We start from the raw sequence: 22,021 nt of genomic DNA, 5'->3' as shown, positions 1-22,021 counted from the left end.
AGCTCATCTAAATGCTATCATAGCGCAGTTGGAAAGACGCTTACAAGCAAGGATATGGGATAGGTACCCGGTTCGATCCCCAGTAAATGCAAATTTTTTTATTTATGTTTTGCACTTAATCATCATATTGCTGATTGATCAAGCGAGCGCGAAGCGCGAGGTAAGCGTATTCGTTTGAGTTTTTGTTTGAACATTTTTTTAGCGGTTTTAGTTCAAGGGCATGGCTGTTCCAGGAGTCAATTTCCACTTACGTTTATAGCATGGGCGGTCACCATCCATAAATCGCAGGGGTTAACATTGCCTAGGGTATATTAGAAGAACCAGGGTCCTGGTCTCCAGCAGAATGAGTGGAGCTGATAGTAAACGCTAGTTTTGGGTAGAATCAATATATTTTCTATTCAAACATTGACAGTACATTAGACAGTAATAGGTTTACACTATATTGTGCCAGTCCAGTACATATGCAACCTCCAATACGCCCTCTTAAACTATTACGGACATACATAATTTACTTTTGTACTCGTCTGTACTCGGTACATAAAATAAAATTTATATGCTAAACTATCGTGACTGACTTTACACAAACATAGAAATCCGCCAACAAATTAAATCGCATAAAAAGCAAAAACTAGAAAATTATTCTATTACTTGACACAAAACATTTAAAAAACATATAACACATAATAATATCAAACACCTAACTACTCTAATCCGCCCTCTTATTGGAGGTTGCATATGTACTGGACTGGCACAATATAGTGTAAACCTATTACTGTCTAATGTACTGTCAATGTTTGAATTGAAAATATATTGATTCTACCCAAAAACTAGCGTTTACTATCAGCTCCACTTATTCTGCTGGAGACCAGGACCCTGGTTCTTCTAATAGGTTTGGCTCTCTCAACAACAGAATTCTGCTCAGGCGTGTAGGGTACAGTCGTCTGGTGTTTTATTCCTGCAGACTTCAAAAAAGCATTAAATATTGCATTACAGTACTCTCCACCTCCATCCGATCTTAAGATTTTAATCGATTTACTCGTCTCATTCTCTACTTCCGCCTTATATTCACGGAACTTATCGAAAGTTTGACTTTTATTTTTCAAAAAATAAACATGAGTCTTTCGAGTATAATCGTCGATAAAAAGCAGAACATACCTCGAACCTCCGAACGACGGCTCTTCCATGGGTCCGCATAAATCAGTATGAACGATTTGCAGAACATCCGTGGCTCTCGTACCTTTGTTTTTAAAGGGACTCTTGCACGTCTTTCCTTCAATGCAGGGAATACATGGTTCGCACAAATCTGTGCTCTTAAATTGCATACCGGTCACGATGTTTTTCATTTTCAACATATAATTTCGGGATAAATGGGCCAAGCGCTTATGCCAAACGTTAGAAATGTTTTCATTTTGTTTTGACAGTGTCAAATACACGACGTTGTTTTTCTTTTCTGTCAACTCGTAAATGCCATCGACCTCTTTACAACTTGCAATAATTCGGTTCTTCTTTTGAATTACGCAACCTTTTTCGTCGAATATAACTTTACATTTCTTCTTGGTTAAGTCGCTTACCGAAATTAAATTCATGGACAAATCGGGAACATGCATAACGTTTTCTAAATTTAATTTTTCGTTCTCGCTGACTTGGGGCTCAGCGTTCCCCCGTCCTTTTACTTGTAATTTCTCACCGTTTGCTACCGATATTTTCATGCTGCCTCTTTCAGGTTTATAAGACAACAACTTACTCTTGTCATGGGTAAGGTGGTTAGAGCATCCACTGTCAAGATACCACTTATCTTTGTCAATCGCCTCCTTAGTGTTCAGGCACACATTCGCGGTCTTGGTACGCTCCTTGCACTCGGACGCCTTATGTCCTTGTTCGTGGCACTTGTAGCACTTATAAACAAACTTCTGCTTACGATCGTTAAGTTTAGGTGTAGATCTGGCATCGTTTCGTGCTTTACGTGTCACTAACGCTTGCTCGTAGTCCGTGTTCAACTTGCTTTGACGACCTCCTTCTTGCAACAATTTCGTCTTAATTTGCTCTAACGTGATTGGTTGGCCACTATTATCTACAGCCATTATGAGGGGGCTGTACTCCGCCGTCAAACCACCGAGCAAAATCGATATCAACCAATTTTCTTGGATTTTTGCGTCAATATCATCCAATTGCTGTGCAAGGTACGTCACTTTGGATATGTAGCTCTCCATAGAATTGAAATTCTCCAACTTACAGTTAAAGAGCTCTCGCTGTATGTGGATACGTCTGCCCCAACCTTTATCTTCATAGGCGTTCTTCAGGTTGTTCCAGGCTTCTTTGGCAGTCTTCGCATTGTAGACGTGGGTAAAGCACTCTGGCTCCAACAACAGGCAAATAGTTGTTCGTGCTTTCCGGTCTATGTCAGCATTTACTACATCTTTCGATATTACCTCCCACCAGTTTTTATTTTCAAGGTAATTACGTACCAGAAACTTCCAGTTAGGGTAGTCCGACGATCCCTTCAGCTTTTTTATACCACATATGCCGTTTTCTTTGTCTTCAGACATTATTTACATTTACGCAAGTTTCACTACTACTCAAATATTTCTACCACTCTTTTACTAAACTAGGACTATCAGTGCGTGAGGCACATGACCTATTAGAAGAACCAGGGTCCTGGTCTCCAGCAGAATAAGTGGAGCTGATAGTAAACGCTAGTTTTGGGTAGAATCAATATATTTTCTATTCAAACATTGACAGTACATTAGACAGTAATAGGTTTACACTATATTGTGCCAGTCCAGTACATATGCAACCTCCAATAGGGTAGTGGTCGACCTTGGGCTCAGGGAACTAGCTGTAGGTTGCTCGTACGTTGCGCTTTCCCGGGCTCAAAGTCTAACTAACAATAATGTTAGTTAGACTTTGAGCCTTTTAATTTGGATCGCCTCGCTAAAATGGCCCCTAATTTCCGCAAATCATTTTTTCTTCGAGGCAATTACTCCGTTCTCATTTTTTCCCAGTGGAATTTCTTCGCTTTATTTAATTTTTCGTGTACATTTTTTCATAAACTAAATTTTCCTTTTCTCAATTTATTCCCTTTTCTTTTTAATCCCAGTAGTTAAAATAACCAGTAGGTTTTTTTTTCACTAACTAAATATTCTCTATCTCCACATTTTCTCTTTTTTTTAATGTTAGTGGTAAAAATAACCAGGTTTTTTTCAAATAGGTAGGTTAGGGTTATTTTTTTTTGATGACCCTATAAACGAAACTGCTCCCAGAGATAGGTAGGTTAGGGTTATTTTTTTTTTGATGACCCTAAAAACGAAACTGCTCCCAGAGATAGGTAGGTTAGGGTTATTTTTTTTTTGATGACCCTAAAAACGAATCTGCTCCCAGAGATAGGTATGGTTAGAGTTATTGGCTGGCATCGTTTGGTTTTTTACTTGTAGTTTTTTAGATTATGTTTTAATTTTAGTGTTTTTGATATTTGTTGTTATGTGAAATACCTACAAGTAACAAATATAATTACTACACTATTAACATACAGTAACAAGAAAATATTATCCTAGATATTTAAAAGAACGAAAACTATAAGGAAAAGATTAATTTAAAAATATTAAAAATAGGCGATTGCGGAAGAAAACCATTGGGAAAATATGGGAACGGAGTAATTGCTACCGAGAATTAATGATTTCGGGAAATTATGGGCAACGCAAAATATGAGAACGGAGTAATTGCCTCGAAGAAAAAATGATTTTCGGAAATTATGGGCCACACTCGCGCACGAAGCTTCTTAGTTGCAGTTTACAGGTTAATTCAAAGGTAATGTTGGTTTCCTAACATAGGTAGAGTTAGACCAAGAAAAGTCTGCAGAGATTTTGACACTGGCACAAATAACATTGGCACTGCGTGTGCTGTCAAAATCTCTGCAGACTTTTCTTGGTCTAACTCTATCCACTTTTCTATACAATTAGTATGGCGACGTGTATACTTAAGGGGCATCGACCGTACACTGACATCGGGATGATATTTTTATCATGTTATTTAGTAGTCATCGTGCGTCTCGCTTGCGCCAATACATGTACGGACAAGAACGAGTGAAATGCACGATAACTAAATGACATCAGTTAGATGTCTTTCTGATATCAGTGTAAGTTTGAATTGGCCTGTTAGCCAAAAATTGTTTCGTATGTCCATATGTTCTACTCTACAGGTCGCATATCTAAACCAATTCCCGAATTTTGTAAGCAATTGATAGTTAAGTTTTTATGGTCAAATTAGATTCTCTAAATTCTTCAAAACAACGGAACCATACATTTATTCAGTTTTAAACTCTGCTCGCGAGGTCTACAGCTCACAGAGCCACTAGTATTTAGAGTCGCTGAATACAGGCTCTTTTACATTAACACATTGACATTAACATTTTAGTCCTATAATTTTAGTTTTTATCGCTAAAAGCTTGTATAGACGTCGTATTAAGGTTTCAGAGATGACCACCTGTCGTATAAAAGCGCTTGGCAACACCTTTTTGCTCTATAGGCTTATACAGCTAATATATTCTATAAGCAATTGATGTAAAGGTTTACTTCATCATTTTATAGAGCCGTTACTGGCGTGTACTATAACAGGTTAAAATATAATCACTATAGAGCAATATTATTGTATAATAGTATTTGGAATCACTTTTATGCAACTAATTTGCGCTATTAAGGTTCCCTGCAAGCCGCTATAGTTTTGTGTTTTAACAGTGAGAAAAACCCAACTATACAACGATTTTAGGATATAGTGGCTTTAGAGATCACTGCTATAGTACATAATACTTTAGTAGTTTGCGCTATTAAGGTTCCCTGCAAGGCGCTATAGTTTTGTGTTTAAACAGTGACAAAAACCCAACTATACAACGATTATAGGATATAGTGGCTTTAGAGATCACTGCTATAGTACATAATACTTTAGTAGTCATATGAACACTATTATAGAACTGTTTTGCTCTATAGTAGCGTTTTTGGGACATATTTATAGCATTAAAAAGCGCTTTAGTAGTTTTTAAATCCCTATTATATCTCATCACTGTAAACGTCACAGTGACTCTTTTATATCACAAAACTGTTGTATAGTGGTTTTGTTTTTTCTTTTAAAAGACAACAGCGTTATAGCTGAGTTTTTATGTCTTTTATAAACCGAATTAGATACATAAAGGTAGAAAACGACTACTTGTAAATGATCAATTTGATCTGTAATGGCTAATTATATCTTGCTTATATAAGTTCAGGCCTAAGCCACCCTAGTAGCATTTTCGTTGGGGCCCACGGTGCCAACGGTAGGGAAAACGTTGGGATGAGGTTCGTTCCGTAGCCAACATTAATTTTGTATTGGCCCACCATCGCATTTACCAACATTCGCTGTGGCACAGATGCCCAACAATGGGCCTTTGTGTATTTTGGTACCGTTGGCTAAACAACGATAATATTCGTTGGCCCAATGATGACATATATCGCATTTACCAACATTGGCAGTGGCAGTGATGCCCAACAATGGGCCTTTGTGTATTTTGCCACCGTTCGCTAAACAACGATAACATTCGTTGGCCCAATGGTGACGAATACCGCATTTACCAACATTGGCTGTGGCACGGATGCCCAACAATGGGCCTTTGTGTATTTTGGTAACGTTGGCTAGTCAAGGATATCATCCAATGGCCCAATGATGACAAATATTGCATTTACCAACATTGGCTGTGGCACTGATACCCAACAATGGGCCTTTGTTTATTTTGGTAACGTTGGCTAATCGACGATATCATCCGATGGCCCAATGACGACAAATATCGCATTTACCAACATTGACTGTAGCATTGATGCCCAACAATGGGCCTTTGTGTATTTTGGTAACGTTGGCTAATCAACGATATCATCCGATGGCCCAATGATGACAAAAATTGCATTTACCAACATTGGCTGTGGCACTGATGCCCAACAATGGGCCTTTGTGTATTTTGGTAACGTTGGCTAGTCAAAGATATCATCCGATGGCCCAATGATGACAAATATCGTATTTACCAACATTGGCTGTGGCACTGACGCCTAACAATGGGCCTTTGTGTATTTTGGTACCGGTGGCTAAACAAGGATAACATTCGTTGGCCCAGTGAGCACAAATATCGCATTTACCAACATTGGCTGTGGTACTGATGCCCAACAATACCAGTTTGCTTGTGGCGTCACTAGATGGCGTTACTGTCTCCAAACATCGAAGTTATAGTTATTTTCTCGATTATTCCGGATATAATCATAATATTTTTTTAAAGTAACTTATAAATCTAATAGCTATAACTATAAAATTTATACATAAATTTAAAAAATTGTATTTTACCAACATTTTCTCAATTTAAATCTCAAAAAACATAAATCTCGCTTACGAAGTTTCGAAGTGCGGTTAGTATATATACAAATTAGAGTGTATAGTAAGTGTACTTGCTTCGGCAGTACATATACTAAAATTGGAACGATACAGAGAAGATTAACAACAACTGCTGCCTAGCCTAGGCTAGGCCTTCATGTGGATACAACCAATGCCTACCGTAGTGTAATTGTAATATTTATCAGCAAAGGCCCAACGTCGTATTACACAACCACTTACTTAACGTAGGGTAACTGTAGGACTCGTAAACAAAAGCCCATTACATAATTAGACTGTAGGCACACTATAAATTACACAACTATTTACCTACGGTAGTATTGTAAGAATCCTACACAAGGCCCAACGTTAAAGTTACAATGTTGACCCTTTGTGGGACAAGCTGTGTTGGGCCTTCAACCTGGTGCACGACTACCTACCGACCTACCTGACTTGCCGTTGGGTAATTGTTGAATTTGCAAACAGAAGCACAACGAAAAAATTGCCCTTTTTTATTTTTTTGCAGTTGGCCCTACAGCAAGCCATACGGCCAAATGTAACAATTAACCAACCATCAAACAAATGTGTATAGGCCCAACCACGGCCCAACCAAAACCACCACCGTTGAATAATTGTATGATTTATTTAAATAGGCCCAACGAAAAAATTACTCTAATGGCCCTCTGTTGGGAATCTTCGGGAGGGCCTTTGTCGAGGGCCCTCCAGCAAATCGTACGGCCAAATGTAACAATTAACCAACCATCAAACAAATGTGTATAGGCCCAACCACGGCCCAACCAGAACCACCACCGTTGAATAATTGTATGATTTATTTAAATAGGCCCAACGAAAAAATTACTCTTATGGCCCTCTCTTGGGAATCTTCGGGAGGGCCTTTGTCGAGGGCCCTCCAGCAAATCGTACGGCCAAATATAACGGTTGCCCAACTAATACGTAAACAAAGGCCCAACAAAATCCCTACAAGAAAATGCTATTAGGGCACATAATGTGGTTCCGTACAAAATATTTTTATATTTTAATGAATTGATAAAAAAGACCCCAGTAATATTAGTGATTGTAGGTGAGATTTATCATCAATGATTTAATACAAGCATAAAATCGTGACGGTTTAGATATTTATCGACATCCATTATTAGCACATTTTTTTTACCAATCACATTGAAAAAGGAAACAACAGTAATGACTACATCTAAATTTAAAAAAAATCCTATATCTTTCTAAAGAGTTTGTAGGTGCAACTGGGTCACAGCAAAATTCTTTTGGAACCCTAATTTTAATCATGATGGCGGTGAATATTTCGTGGTAAGTTCTATAGTTAGCCTATAAAAGCGTCGGATTTACTTCTTGGCTGTATAGTAGTAACTATGGTGAATATCATAATATTTTATTAAAAACATAAATAAATCGAGGGGGCATTTAAAATTCCTCATTAACCTAATACTATTCTAACGGTAAAACTTCCGTCCCATATACTTTTTGCACTAAGGACCGAATTATTCGACATCTAAATGGCGCATATTAATATAACGTCTTTATTTATCACCATTTTACTTAGTACCGTTTTTGTGAAGTAAACACACAACAAAACCACTCACAACAGTTGATGGAAAACTTGATAGCAAATTTCGTAGTAAAGGAACTATGAATTCTACAATAGTATAAAAAAGCACTATAATAGAATTTCAAATACTACTATAGTATAAAACAAGCACTATAATGGAATCTCAAATGCTACTATAGTATAAATTAACACTATAATGGCGTTAATGACAACAAATTAGCACGTCACGACTGACACTGCTACAGGTCTACTATATCACTGAATGGCACATAAGATGCGCCATTTCGGCTTTATACAATCTTCTTAGGTCTTTTATAGGACCTTAGGTGGTATTTGGGAAACGTTCTATCGACTACTATACAACCACAAATTGTTACTTGGGGCATTAATGAATCAGTTTTTCATATTTAGCGGTTTATTGAATGTAGATCGTGGCTAGACTGGCCGATGAATGGAATGGCAATCGATTACTATTATAACCCTGAACCGTGCCTATTTAAAAATGTATCGCCAGGGGCTGAAGTGCCGCGTCTACCAGGGTAGTAACTACACGAAACTTCGTAAGTTTGATCGTGTGTATTCTTTAACAGACAAAATTATTTTTATATTAAATATAGTGACAAAAGTGGCACCGGACGTTTTTGTGTGATTTTCTGTGTGTTTTATTAATTTATAGAATGATCGCGTCATTTTACGCTAAACGGGTCAGTGCATAGAATATGGGAGAATACCTGGAAGAAGAGGTTAAATTATTTTGGGAATACGTCAAACGGTAAGTGTTAACTATAAATACTAGATATAAGTACCTTTTATCATGTCAAACCAGAGACTTGTTTGTAGACGTCCCGCGTTTTCCATTTAGGCGGGAAACCAAACTACGACACGTGTCGCGTGAATATAAAATACGGCACGTAGGTAGAGTTTAGAAACTGTTTCTAAGGTCTATAAACTTCGTTTTTTCGGCATTAGAAAAAGGGTAAACATAAATAAATCAAAACATTTAAAGTGAAAATTGGAGTAGGTAACTTTGATAGGTCTCGCTGATTCCTGTAAAATTTCTACCGGTTCGCACGTTAAAAGTTAAATGCCCTTATCGTGTTTTATGTTATCGACGTGTTAAACAAACAAGGGGGGTAAGTAGAGATGGGTCGCGGGTATTTACCCAATTTACCCACCCAGGTAAATACCCGGTAAATACCCATCTACCCGGTATTTACCCGTATCTACCCAAATGGACGGGTAGATTCATTTCTTGTTGCACATGTCGATTTGTGTTAAAGTGGAGATATAAACCGAGTTAATGGCTGTAATTATTGTGTGTCATTTAAAATGAAATGGTTTAGTTGCAGTTGCAGTTGTAACTAAGGAATTTTTAGTACAATTTTGATAAATATTAAAAAAACGCCGTCATAAGAGTATTTTTTTTAGACTTGAGTAAATTATCGTACTTATACGTTGATAATACACATTCCAACTTCGGTCGGCGGGGGGTGTGGTTGGGGGGAGGGGGGCAAAAGTGAACTTTTTCATATTTCTTGGAATCTGTCATTAATATCGAAAAGTGTTGTATGTACAAACTAAAGTAGACATAATTTTCTACAAAAAAGGTTATATACATTTTTGTCCTAAAACTAAATGTGTTTGACTTATAAGCTTCCCAAGTTGGGATACTGCACAATTTTTTTTTATTATCATTCATAAGTATTCTTTATTTTCATCTTTCTAATGTATATTAAAAGCATTTTAAAACATTTCCGGAAGCCAGGGAATGATATACACGATTTTTCTAATTGGACTGATATGTTAAAATCGAACTTCACCTCATAGCAACCTTTTCGTAATTAGTTTGAACATACATTTTATGTAACATTATAAAAAAATACTTAAATTAATCTTATTTATACTCACATACCATTAAACACATCAAATTTAGAAGAAAAACGAAAATACCCGCGTATTTACCCGCGGGTAGGTAAATATCGGGTATTTACCGGGTAGTTACCCATCTCTAGGGGTAAGTGAAATTTTGGGGACAATTTAGGGAAATTTAAATATAAAAATAAAATTGAAAATCGCATGTAAGTTCTTGAACCGTCTAATTGGGGTATTACGCAAACGGGTTTAATTTTTTAACGCAAATTAAGGTACCTATTAGCTTCGCATTAGGTAGTTGATATAAATTACCACGGGGCAGCGAAAGGGCAGTCAAGCCTTTGAATATGATGTAAGTACTCGTAGGTATATGGGTACCTCTATATTTGTACTTTGCAAGTTAGTAATTTAGGTACAGACCCGTAAAATACGATATCAATTTAATTTAGGTAACTGTTTAGCTCACGTTTGCGAATGTGTGTGTCATATAAATACGTTATAATTATATATGTTCATAAAAGCTTGTCTTTTGCTCATCATTTGCCAAATCATTGTTGCCCAGGAGCATTGGGAAAATTTTATTAGGTACCTAAGCCTAGGTCATTTTCGTATAGGTAGATAGAGTATAATTAATCCTTTACAGCTTGTACAGTCACCTGCAATAATATGTTACTCTTCGAAGGCCGCAAAAATATGTGACACGCTCTTATGTCTCTACGAATAAGATCGTGTCAGATATTCTTGCGGCCTTCGTTGTGTCACGTATTATTGCAGGTGACTGTACTTAAAAAAAATTAAGCCTTTACGAGGGTTGCACTGAAAATGTCGGGAATAGAGAAAACTGTCGCATCTAGACGGTCAATCTTTATTTTAATACATACTTAAACTCAAACTGACCACGCATATAAATTTTCTTTTGAAAGTAATCATTCTGTAATGCACACGGCTCATAATCCGAAAGTCCTTTTTGTATGGCGATTTTGGGGCCTTAGTGGTTTTGTATGAAATTCGTGGAGTAGCCAACGGAATTGAAGTTTTTTTACATATATATATATATATAAAAGATTTTTTTACTGTTGTCATATGAATATTTAGGAATGTCGAAATCTGCCGATATGCAACTTTTTTGGCAGTCTTTTTAATTAACAGCACAAATGCGATTTTAATTTTTGACGTCGCTTTGGAATGACATGCTTCTTTAAGATCACCCATGGGATAAAATGAAAGTGACTTTCATATTTAATTTTAACTGCAAACGAGCGTACGATGAACTCTAGTTCATAAAAAAATAACAGAAGCCCATTGTAACTTTTATTTGTTCGCTGAGGGCATATTGAAAACCGTTTAAAAATATGATCCGAAAAATCACTTGGCCAAAAATTCAAATAATGTTCGACATACAATTTTCAAATTGCCAGTAATTCTTAAATACAAATGACAACCAAATGGAATATACCTTAAAAGTTTTATAAAGAGTTACATTTTTATAAATTATATGCCTGTTTCTATTATGTTATTTCTAAGTGTCCCATTCCCGAATATTTCAGTGCGACCCTCGTATTAGGATTTTAAATAATTTCTGACACCCTTATCGGATTAAGTTTGACCCCAACATACTTACCCCTGGCCTTATTATTTATACTATAATTTTTAACCGACTTCAATTTCATAGAAGGAGGAGGTTCTGTATTCGGTTGTGGCTATCTTTTTTTTTTCTATGTACGTTCACCGATTACTCCGATAGCCGTAGTCCGATTTGAGTAATTCTTTTTTTGTTTGAAAGGAGCTACCTCCGAGTTGGTACCATTTTAATTTGGTTCTGTTCTGATGATGGGATCCATGAGGAATTGAGGGAACTCCTCAATTTTTAAAGGCACATGCATGGTGATTTGGGTGTTTTCTTAAGCAACTCGAGCATTTTCTCCCGAAAACCACCACTTTGATGAAATAGACCTGATGATGATGATTGTTTTGATGATAATGATAATGATTTTTTAAATGTAGTATGACGATTACTCCGGCACCTGTGATCTGATTTGAGTAATTTTCTTTTTGTTTGGAAGGAGTTACCTCCAAGGTGTTTCCGTATTATTTTTGGTTCTGGTCTGATCATGGAATCCATGAGAAATTGAGGGAACTCCTGAATTTGATGATGATGACGAGTTTGACATTGACATATTCGTTAACGTCTTTGTAACTTACTTTTTATGCATCTCGCTCGCACTAATATGCCAGTACGAGCGAGAAGCAAAGAAAGTAAGTTACACACACGCTAGCGAATAAATCAATGTCAAACTCTTGGTAAGCTGGTAAGGCTACTGATCGGGGGTTAGGGTTAGGATTTAAGGGGTCGGGGAATGGCGGTTGAAGGGTTGCTGGTTTAGGGTCGAGGGGTTCGTGGATCAGGGGTTGATGCGCTGTGAGGTAGAGTGATCAGGGGGTTGAGGAATTGGGTCAGTGGCGGGGCGGAGGATGAATTTAGTGTAGTGACAGGAATTATAATTTCCCAGACGGACTCGAGAAAATTCCTGATTACATATTTATTAAAGTAGGCACATACACGAATTAAGTGTTGAACATGATCTTGTTTTTTATTCATGCGTCGCGCTCTTAACAATGCGTTAAAACTAAAAATGGAAAAATAAAAACTTTTTACAAAAAAAAGAAAACCGACTTCACAAAGTTATCCTTTTTTAAATCTATGCGTTACCAACTGATATGTTTGAAGTCGGTGCCAAGCCAAGTAGTAACAATACCCGTCAAAATAATCAGCTTTATGACTATAAATCCCATTAGAACTGTACTAGTAACTATTATAAATGTGTAAGTGATTCTGTCTGCCTCTTTGTCACCTTTTCATGGCTAAATAACTAAACCGCTTTAGCTGAGATTTGGCAAGAAAGTAAATTCCTTGAATTGTTTTATATTTTGAAATGTAGTCCTCTGAATAAGGGACGGGAATAACTCAGTCCCAATCCCACACTAGCGTGCTATAGACTGTTCGAGCATTAGTAAGAAATGCTCTTTAAAAAATACGACGGCAAGAAAATGCATTGGATTTACACTAATGTGCCGACAAACATGGTACGGACTGTGCCAAGAAGGTTTGATCGTGTGTTCTTAGGTACAGTCGACGTCAACGATATGTTTACACTCTTGCACCTTTGTAATAAGACGAAAAGTGTAAACATATTTTTAACGTCGACTGTACCTACAGAAAGTACGTTCATTATGGTCGTGTAAGGCAATCCAACGTACATCCTTATCGAATCGCACCAAAATCATGGTATGCTTCAAAATTTGGCTTGGCACCGACTTCAAACATATCAGTTGGTAACGCATAGACTTAAAAAAGGATAATTTTATTTCACTCTTTTTGAAGTCGGTTTTCTTTTTTTTGTAAAAAGTTTTTACTACTGCAGTTAAAAGAGGTTCCTAATAATGGCTTATCGATCGATGTAGGGTAAGAGCTTAGTAAATGGGTTTCTAATTTATTCACTCCAATCGATCGGGAATTGCTAATTCGGAAATATGTAGGTCGTTGCGCACGACTTACTGTTATATTTCTTTTTATTTCTCATAACCTTTTACAAATGGTTTTAAAGAAACCATAAAAAAATATTAAGGGTCTACCTTTATTGGTAGTTGTAAAAGTTGTGTATAATTTATTGTTTACACAGACCGTCATTTAAATACACGTGTCAATGCAGCAATAACGCAGGTATCTAAATGGATTAGGAACCATTATCCTAAAAGAATGAACGGCTTGCTGTTAGGTACGGCCTGAACGCCAGATGTTATAATTGAGAATTCTTAGATTCCTTTCAAAATTATAAGACGGACTAAATACAGCTCGGCTAAGAGTGTAAACCTCCTAAATTCATATGATAACATTATGTGCAGTCAGCTGCAGAGTGAGGTGACCTCTCCATAGACTAATTGTATGCAGGGGAGTTCAGCTCTCTCTGCAGCTGACTGTACCTTACTTACCGACCGAGGGGAACATCGTAATCCCAATAAGATCTAGTTTACCCTCTGGGTTGGAAGGTCAGATAGCAGTCGCTTTCGTAAAAACTAGTGCCTATGCCAAGTCATGGGATTCATTGCCAATTGAAATGAAAAGTAGAGTCTTTAACTCCAGTGAAACCATCCATTTCTGACTCGAAATACTAGCGCTCTCGCTCCGTGCCAAAATATATCGTCAGAATTGGGTGCCTTCCATCGTATGCTTAACAATTTTTTATTTATCTACCTTATTTTTGGGAAACAAATTCCGCCTTTAAAATGATAACCTAAAGGCTACAAGACAGCTCACCAGTATAGGGTTCCCGTTATAAACAACATCTGGTATGTTTTCAATAAAAAAAAAGAGCGACGAAAAATGCACTAAATGTTTTTGCGCATTCCATTTATTTGACGAATCCTTATCGGCTTTGTTTTACTTGGAACAATGCTCTAGCGATAACCAAAAGCTTCCATGGTACCTCCTCTTAGGGATTCCCTATAAATAGGGTGAGGGATGAACTTTAAACAAATAGTTATTGGTGAGATTCTGCCGTGGTCACTACGTGCTGAGAAATTGCTAAGGTAAGTGACTCGAACTTTTTACCTGTTTTTTATATTGTACTCGTATCAGTTGAACTCATAGCGTGGTTCTGATCTTCATCAACCTGTAGGTACCTTCCTATTTTTGAGTAAGAAATTGTGATAGGTTTTTTATTAGTGCTTAGATTAATTGGATTTAATGATTAGCATTAGGTACCTGATGTACTGTAAATATGCAAAAAATAAAAATATAAACTTTGAGCCTATAAGTAATTTTAAAGCCCCTTGTGATTATTCATGTATCATATGTATTGTATTTATTGCAGATGTTCAAGTTACTATCAATCCTCTGCATAGCGAGCGCTGTACTCTCAGCAGAGTTACCACGACACAGCTTGCAGGAGACTGCCTTTAACCCCGATCCTAATGCCGAGCCAGTGTCCACCCATCCTGTGTCTAAGAAGGCGTCGGAGCCCGAGTTGGACCCTCGCCCGATCTACAGAGCTGAAGACAAAGAGACTGGGCGGGTGAATGTGCACCCCGTCAAGCCCACGGGTTCAGTCGTGAAGTACGATCAGATGTTGGCGGACCAGCCGAACGGAGCAGCTTCTGAAGTGAACAGAGTTGTAAGCACTTTAATATTCTTATTATCGACTTTATTATGTGCAACTTTTGGCAATTTCGAAATTGTATTAGGTATTTGACGAATGCCGGATTTTAATAATTGTGTGATGATCAGTTAATTTATTTGATGTTATCCAAACAAACGGCAATATTAGATAGGTAGGTACTTTTAAGCCCTGAGGTATTTCGTTTTTTTTTCAAGATTTATGTATTAAATATATTATAGATTCATTTTTTTTCAGGACAATCAACAAATACCCAACTACGCGTTCGTGCCAGTTCAACCTGAGTTGACGTATCCGGACATTCCATATGCCCCAGGATACGGCTACGATGGCTACCCTCAGGCCAATGGGTAAGTAACCAGTGGTCAAATCATTATTAGTTCATTACATTTGACGAGTTTCCAAAATAGTGGTAACACCCTTGTGTTCACAGCTGTAAACCGTTTTTGCTGTAATTAGTCGCCTTTCTGTCTTAATACTCTGTCTTACTCTATCTCTAGACTCGCTATCTCGTCCTTCAAGTTATAATTAATCGTTAATAATATGAGTACTCTGGTTTTCAAAGTACTTTTGTTTATCATAATATCTTTGGTATTCATTAAATATTATTTTATTTATTTTGTATCCAGATACGACGTGTATGGCAACAGCGTCGGAAATTATTACGAACCCGACACATCTCCGTTCAGTTTGTTATGGAGCCAAGTTCCGGACTCGAGGGTAAGGATTAATTGATGAGGATTGATTACAAATTAAAGTTATCAGGCCATATTATAATTACTAATGTTTTTCAGACGATCGTCAACTACGCAGGCAGAGCAATCTCCTGGCTCTTCGGCAGTATCTTCGTACTACTCCTCGGCTCTTTAATGACCATCGGCGTCTGCACGTACACGAACTTGTGCACCATCGCGTTCCACGGCGTTGGGCCCATCCACGAAGAGATGCGCTCGCTCATCACTCCCGAGCGCCTGGAGAATATCAGCACTGCCGCCACTTTAGTCAAGTCCGCCATCGATAAGTACCAGAAGATACAGAATGTCGACGCCGTGAGGCGAAGACGCGCTAATGTTCATAACTGAAAAAATGTTTTTCTTAGAGATTTATTCGATTTGTATTGTACCTAAAAGATTTTATTTTAATGATAATAAAAGTTCCTATCATTTGTATTTGTTTGTTTCATGTTTACATATGTGTATCCTTATATGTTAACCCGTTCCCTTTAGGACATCCCTTAATCTAACTCAGACTTTCACTATATACCTACTAAAGCATCTGCTGAAGTGTTTCAGGTTTCATATGTAGGTACCTACTACCTAGGTAATATTCCAAGCTATTGTAGGTAGGTTCTTAATAAAATATTAATAATCATTGAAGTTTCTATCTCATTTAATAGTTAAAGTTAAATTAAAATGACAGAAAATTAAAATTGAGGCCAATTCAAACTTACTTTTCGATGTCAAAGTGATATCATTTTGTTATCTATCATTCGCCCGATCGCGTCAATATATGTACATGTATTTGATATTAAAATGTCATGCCATGGCTGAATTGTCTAATTTTGCTAAACGATAAACTACCTATTATAATATTTATAAATTATAATTTCACGGCCGGCAAACTTAATTTAATATTTGACGGCCTCCATAGTCTAGTCGGTAGTGACTATGCCTACAAAACTGGACGTCCCGGGTTTGGATCCCGGCAAGGATATTTATTTGTGTGTTCATCACAAATACTTGTTCCCGAGTTATGGATATTGTGTATGTATTTAAGTATTCATATATACCTACATATTATAGGTATATATCGTCGTCTAGTACCCTTAACATAAGCCTTATTGGGTTTACTGTGGCACTAAGTCGATTTGTGTAAGACTGTCCTATGATGATGATATTTATTTTATATAAGATAAGGCGAAATGTCTAACATTTTCTCTTAAATAAAGATTTAGCGGTTCAATAGTAAAACTCCGGCTAGATCAATACGTGTGTTTATCCTATAAGTTTTTTTAATAGTAGGTATAACGTTGCAAAACTAGGAGTTGGAGCATGCTCTACTTACTAGATCGTTTATTTGATTCTATTTAAACATAATTATATTAATAATCGCAATAGTATCATAAATATTTACGTGTGATTAATGAAATATTGCATCGTGAATCAATATGTAGGGACTGTTAAATAAAGCTATGGTTTTGTTGCTCAGTGTTTATTTAAAATAAATAAGTACAATAAAATATTAAAGCTAACACCTAAACTAATGATCGTCCTGCATCGCTTTATACTTGTGGTAGGCCTCTTTGACGTAGTATTCAACTTCATCGAGGAAGGGGATGTTGAGGGACCTGATTTCTCTGGTGAAAGGCTTCTCGATGATAAGGGTGCAGTAGGGGGTGAACGCACAGAATCCGATGACAAGCGCCATTCCCAGAATAATCAACGGAGCCTTAGCTAAGGTCCATTTGGCCACAGACAGAGCCTTTGAAGGTACGCATGACAGGGCAGACTGTAAAACAAACAAAAATACTGTTATTTAACATAAAGGAATGTAGGCTAATATTCTCTCTAGTAATTACGGCTAGTAAAATTTGTAAAAGATGTTAGGTAGAGATGAAGATTTGTGAATGAATGAATGGAATAACAGGTAATATCTTTATGAATGGATTACATTACTCACTATTGGGTTTGGGATATAATCCCAGATGGACAAATCCGTGCTGATATCGTATTCTGCTACGGCGCTGGCAGGTACGGCACTGGCAGGTACAACTTGGAATCTGCAATACAAAATATTTTATTACGGCACCTGGTTTATACTTGTTTTTATTATTCAAGAATTTGTTAATGGGCTTAAATAGCGATGTTTTTGTCTAAAAATAGAAAAATACAGTCGCTATGGTCGAATAAAGCTAAGAAATCAACTTACTCATAAGCGCTGGATGAGGGTAGCTCTGCTATGGGTCTGATTCCCCTGTATGCTCGGTGTTCCACAGGATATAGATGAGTAGGATATGCCTGGTAGGTTTGGGCGGCGGCCAAACCAGCAAAGCATGCCAACACAACCAAAAGTAATTGATGCGCCATCTAAAATTATAAACAAGTATAAGTATTAATCGAACAAGACAATATATTTGAATACAAAATACAAACGAGTTTTTATTTTTTTTACTCACCTTGAATACCTAGTTATTTTACACCCTAAGTTGGTGATGAATAGTTGAAAGTTCGAAGAGGAAGTGATGCCCTATCCTCGGTTTTAGTGAATTATATACTAAATTTGCGTAATGACAATTAGAAAATGACTTCCTTAATTTGGTGATTAAAAAGAGAGTCTATAACTTTACCTTGCACATTGAGTTTATACTTACCTAATTACAGTGATTATATAGATCATATTCGTAATTATTCAAAAGAAACTTGTAGCTGATTAGTTATTCTATAATTGATATTTTCAATAAAATTTTACATAAAATTTTCAAGTTAGTAGGGGTTTATATGTATTTACCTAACGCTACGTATGGTACCTAAATATTACAGAACTAATACAGGTTCGATCGGTGTTTATCCGTGTATGTCGTCATGTTGTACCTCTTTTCTCTATAACTAAGTTTGTCTACTGTATGTAATTTATTTTTGGTTTATTTTATGTTACTTTTCTTTTTGTTTGTTACCTTCCGTGTTTTTTCTTACTTAATGGTCTTATCAGAAGATTAGAGCTGGAAGTCGCCAGCAACATGCTGAGATGAGGCCATTTCGTGACATAAAAATATTGTAAAAGCCTGTCTGCGATTTTATAAATAATAAAATACCTCCGCTATTCTATCTATATTTTAGAAATAGGATCAACGTGTGTGACTATGAAGTACCTAGGTAGGTATATCGGGACCGTTGACCCAAATGTACACTGGCGTTCAAAAGTGCATGGAGATGTTTCAACCGTAATAATTATTAAGGCATTCCGGTCGACATCTATCTAAGCACTTTTGAACGCCACTGTACCATGGGCATGGCTTTTTTACTTCAGGCTATCATATGAAAATAATGTAAAAGGAAACTTTCATATCAACATATATGTATATTATTATCAAAAACGAGTTAAGTTTAAGAGATAATACTATTTCTAATATAATAATTGATAAATAATCCCATATTCTGTAATTTTTCTAAAGGAACGTAACGTAACTTACTACAATATAGAATAGGCGTCCGGTTTTTTGCCCCGTAGAGCTGGATTTAGTCTATCGCTTTCAGATAGTCAATTTATTCTAGATTCTATAACAATTCTCAATAGCCTTAACACTCTTCTTCTCTTTCGTCCCATGACACCGACAAGAGCAGCATCCGCTTGGTGTACCCCTAACCTACCTTACATCTCATTAAAGTGTCAAAAGGGACTCTACGCGTTGGATTCGGCTACGCGCACGCCTCTCAAATGTTCGAAACACCGTGCTCCTTGATGGGTAAATACTATTATAAAACAATGTAAAAATTGTGTGACGGTGCAGAGCCATTGTGGTACGAGTCAGACTCGCACTTACCTCGTTGTGATTGTTGTTAATTTTTGATAAATAAATTTTATGTGACAAGTCCAACCGTAGTTAGACTCAGGGAGTGATCCGGTTCATCTGGTACTGGTTTACTATGCCCTTACAGGAATTCCAGAGGACTTCGTAGACACTACTGACTTGACTAGGCTAAGAAAAAAAGTAATTTTATATTTATAAACAAAACAATGCATAGATTGTTTAAAGATTGTGTTGAGCAAAAAAAAAAAACATTCCATTTGTGCATTTTTGCAGTTGTGTTAATTAAATAGTTAGGAAGTAAGTAATATGTAAGGAAATAAATAAGTTCAGTGTTATAATAAACCAATAAATGAAACTTTTTCTTTTCTCTGGTTACTAATATAGGTGCGTCGTGACTCTCGAGTCTTGACGTCTTGAGTCGCTCCGAAAACTACGAAAACTCTAGTACCTATTATGGAATTTAAATTAATACTGCTCTTTAAATTACTGCCCTGCCTTTATATTAATACTACTGTTAAAACTTTTACAAATATCTGGGAGACCAATCTTTGCTCGGAAAACATATAAAAAGCTAGCCTAGCTAGATCGATATTTCGCCCCCGAAAACCCCCATATAGCAAATTCCATCGAAATAGTTAGAGCCGTTTCCGAGATATAAATAAATATACTAGAATTGCTCGTTTAAAGGTACCTATAAGATAATGTAACTGCAGTAATTATTCGTACACTTCTGACCAATATTAGTTAAATTTCGAACGAAAAAAATTAAAATGAACAGCCCGGCCCTGTAGTAGTTTGTGTTACAGGGGATCAAAATTATATATTTCCGTCAAGGGCGTACATTGAATCCTGGGCGTAATGAGGGTTTCAAGTGTTAACGCCCAAGACGAAATAATTTTGATACCGTGTGACACATACTGCTTTTCACATCAAGTATGAGGAAATTGTTATGTTCCAAAATATGTATTATTTGACCAAAAAAAATAATAGTATGCAAGAAAGAAAAAATCGTGTCCTAGAACAGAAAAGTACAACTTTGATCCCTCCTAGCAGGGAAGAAAAGTGCCACTTTGATCCCTCCTAGCGGGGAAGAAAAAGCCCATTTATAATAATAATGAATACACACAACATACACTAATGATAACAGCCAATGGAAAAATTGGAAATTGTTTACCATATTTAACCCCTAATACCTGTATGCAGCCTACACAACAAAAACATTAAATTTTATACATAATTAGATAAAACCTATTTTTTCCTATATATTATTTCATTGGTAAAACTAATCCGTTTTGAGATTTTTTACTTAAATTTAAGCAGTATTTTAATTTATAAAGATTACGTTCGTTTTAAGACGAATTTTCGGAAAGCTTGGAAAAACCCAGAAGTTGATGATTTTTATTTATTTATTTATTTTTATTTAAGTATTTGGAAATTTAATTCAGGCAACAAGGCCCATATTACAAATACCTTACAGACTAACATACATACATATGTATTTTATAAACTTAAAACTAACGGCTCCATTCGGAAAATGAATTAGATTTCCACTAGACTTCAACAAGTTACGATACGAATAATTTAAAGATATTTGTAAGATAGATATGTCAAATTTGACGTTTCCGCGATTCTGGAGGTCCTCTTGAACGATTTCGACAAGTTATGACTTAGATATCCAAGTCACATCTAGTCGATATCTAATGCAGATCTAGTTGATCTCTAAATCGTCTCAAGATCTTGTGATTATCTCGAAATCCGAATAGGCCTGTAAACACTATTTTGTCGACAAAACGGCTTTTAGTATGTGATTTTGGATGTTTTTTTCGGGGTTTGTAATTAGTTTATATTTAAAACCTTTACCATAGGTATATCACAAATAGTGTACCTTTCTGATGGTAGTAAGATTTTTTATATAACTCTTACTAAAAATTATTTATTTACATAAATATGATTTAGCCTATAGTTGCATAGCTAACACTGATTTCGCAGTGAAAATCCGATGTTATAATTTTTTTTTTCAATTTTTCCCATAGTCAGCAAACAATTACGTAACACATATATTAATTTCGGGCAAAAAGAAAAACATCATGCATTTAAGGGTTAAGGGCAATAAATTCCAAATTAAAGCTAGTCGTCAGATTTGTTACGCCTACTCGACGGAGTAGGTACCTACTTGGAAATATATAAACTGCCATTATTCTATTATTTTTACAATTATTTTAGAAAACTGTTTTAAGTTAGTAAATCGAACTAGAGTTCGATTATCCTTTCAAGTGGCATTCATTTTTGAGTTATTGGAATTTCTATTTTATTTTAATTATTCAAATGGTTTCTGCGACTTCAAGGGATATACATAAGCAAATTAATCATAATCCATGACGTGAATCACTCAAGTTACCGAGCATTAATGAAGTGTAGATTTCAATTTGTTAATTACCCTAACTCAAGAACGATATGTATTTAAACAAGGTTCGGTATAAGATCCTA

The 22,021-nt window shown here is 36.3% G+C and overlaps 2 protein-coding genes across 4 annotated transcripts in view; one reads left to right on the top strand and one right to left on the bottom strand.

Annotated features, from left to right (window-relative positions):
• Window positions 1-8,489: 8,489 nt before the first annotated feature.
• The window catches only part of LOC134805322 (glutathione S-transferase D7-like), a 58,141-nt gene continuing 44,609 nt past the window's right edge, over window positions 8,490-22,021 (top strand). The window contains exons 1-5 of one of the 3 annotated variants that reach the window (XM_063778646.1): window positions 8,490-8,732; window positions 14,704-15,003; window positions 15,244-15,356; window positions 15,636-15,726; window positions 15,801-16,170. In XM_063778646.1, coding sequence (XP_063634716.1) covers window positions 14,704-15,003; window positions 15,244-15,356; window positions 15,636-15,726; window positions 15,801-16,088 — 792 coding nt within the window. In that variant the 5' untranslated portion in view covers window positions 8,490-8,732 and the 3' untranslated portion in view covers window positions 16,089-16,170. Of the gene's footprint in view, window positions 8,733-14,030; window positions 14,420-14,703; window positions 15,004-15,243; window positions 15,357-15,635; window positions 15,727-15,800; window positions 16,171-22,021 lie in introns of those variants that run through there. The other 2 variants (XM_063778655.1, XM_063778663.1) reach the window with 2 other exon arrangements.
• LOC134799517 (uncharacterized) lies at window positions 17,202-18,101 on the bottom strand. The gene is made up of 3 exons (XM_063771939.1): window positions 17,935-18,101; window positions 17,686-17,785; window positions 17,202-17,514 (listed from the first exon to the last, which is right to left on the bottom strand). Exons 1-3 carry the CDS (start codon window positions 18,090-18,092, stop codon window positions 17,266-17,268), a joined length of 507 nt encoding a protein of 168 aa, XP_063628009.1. The 5' UTR covers window positions 18,093-18,101; the 3' UTR covers window positions 17,202-17,265.

Source organism: Cydia splendana, chromosome 2, assembly GCF_910591565.1.
Source record: "Cydia splendana chromosome 2, ilCydSple1.2, whole genome shotgun sequence".
NCBI classification, from domain to species: domain Eukaryota; kingdom Metazoa; phylum Arthropoda; class Insecta; order Lepidoptera; family Tortricidae; genus Cydia; species Cydia splendana.
This window is presented reverse-complemented; position numbering and strand designations above follow the sequence as displayed.

Excerpts from the sequence above, each read along its gene's own strand:
- LOC134799517 (XM_063771939.1), bottom strand. The coding sequence starts at position 18,092 with ATGGCGCATCAATTACTTTTGGTTGTGTTGGCATGCTTTGCTGGTTTG. Across the intron at positions 17,786-17,934 it reads CCCTCATCCAGCGCTTATGA|ATTCCAAGTTGTACCTGCCA; the intron begins GTAAGTTGATTT and ends TTTGTATTGCAG. Across the intron at positions 17,515-17,685 it reads ATTATATCCCAAACCCAATA|TCTGCCCTGTCATGCGTACC; the intron begins GTGAGTAATGTA and ends TTTGTTTTACAG.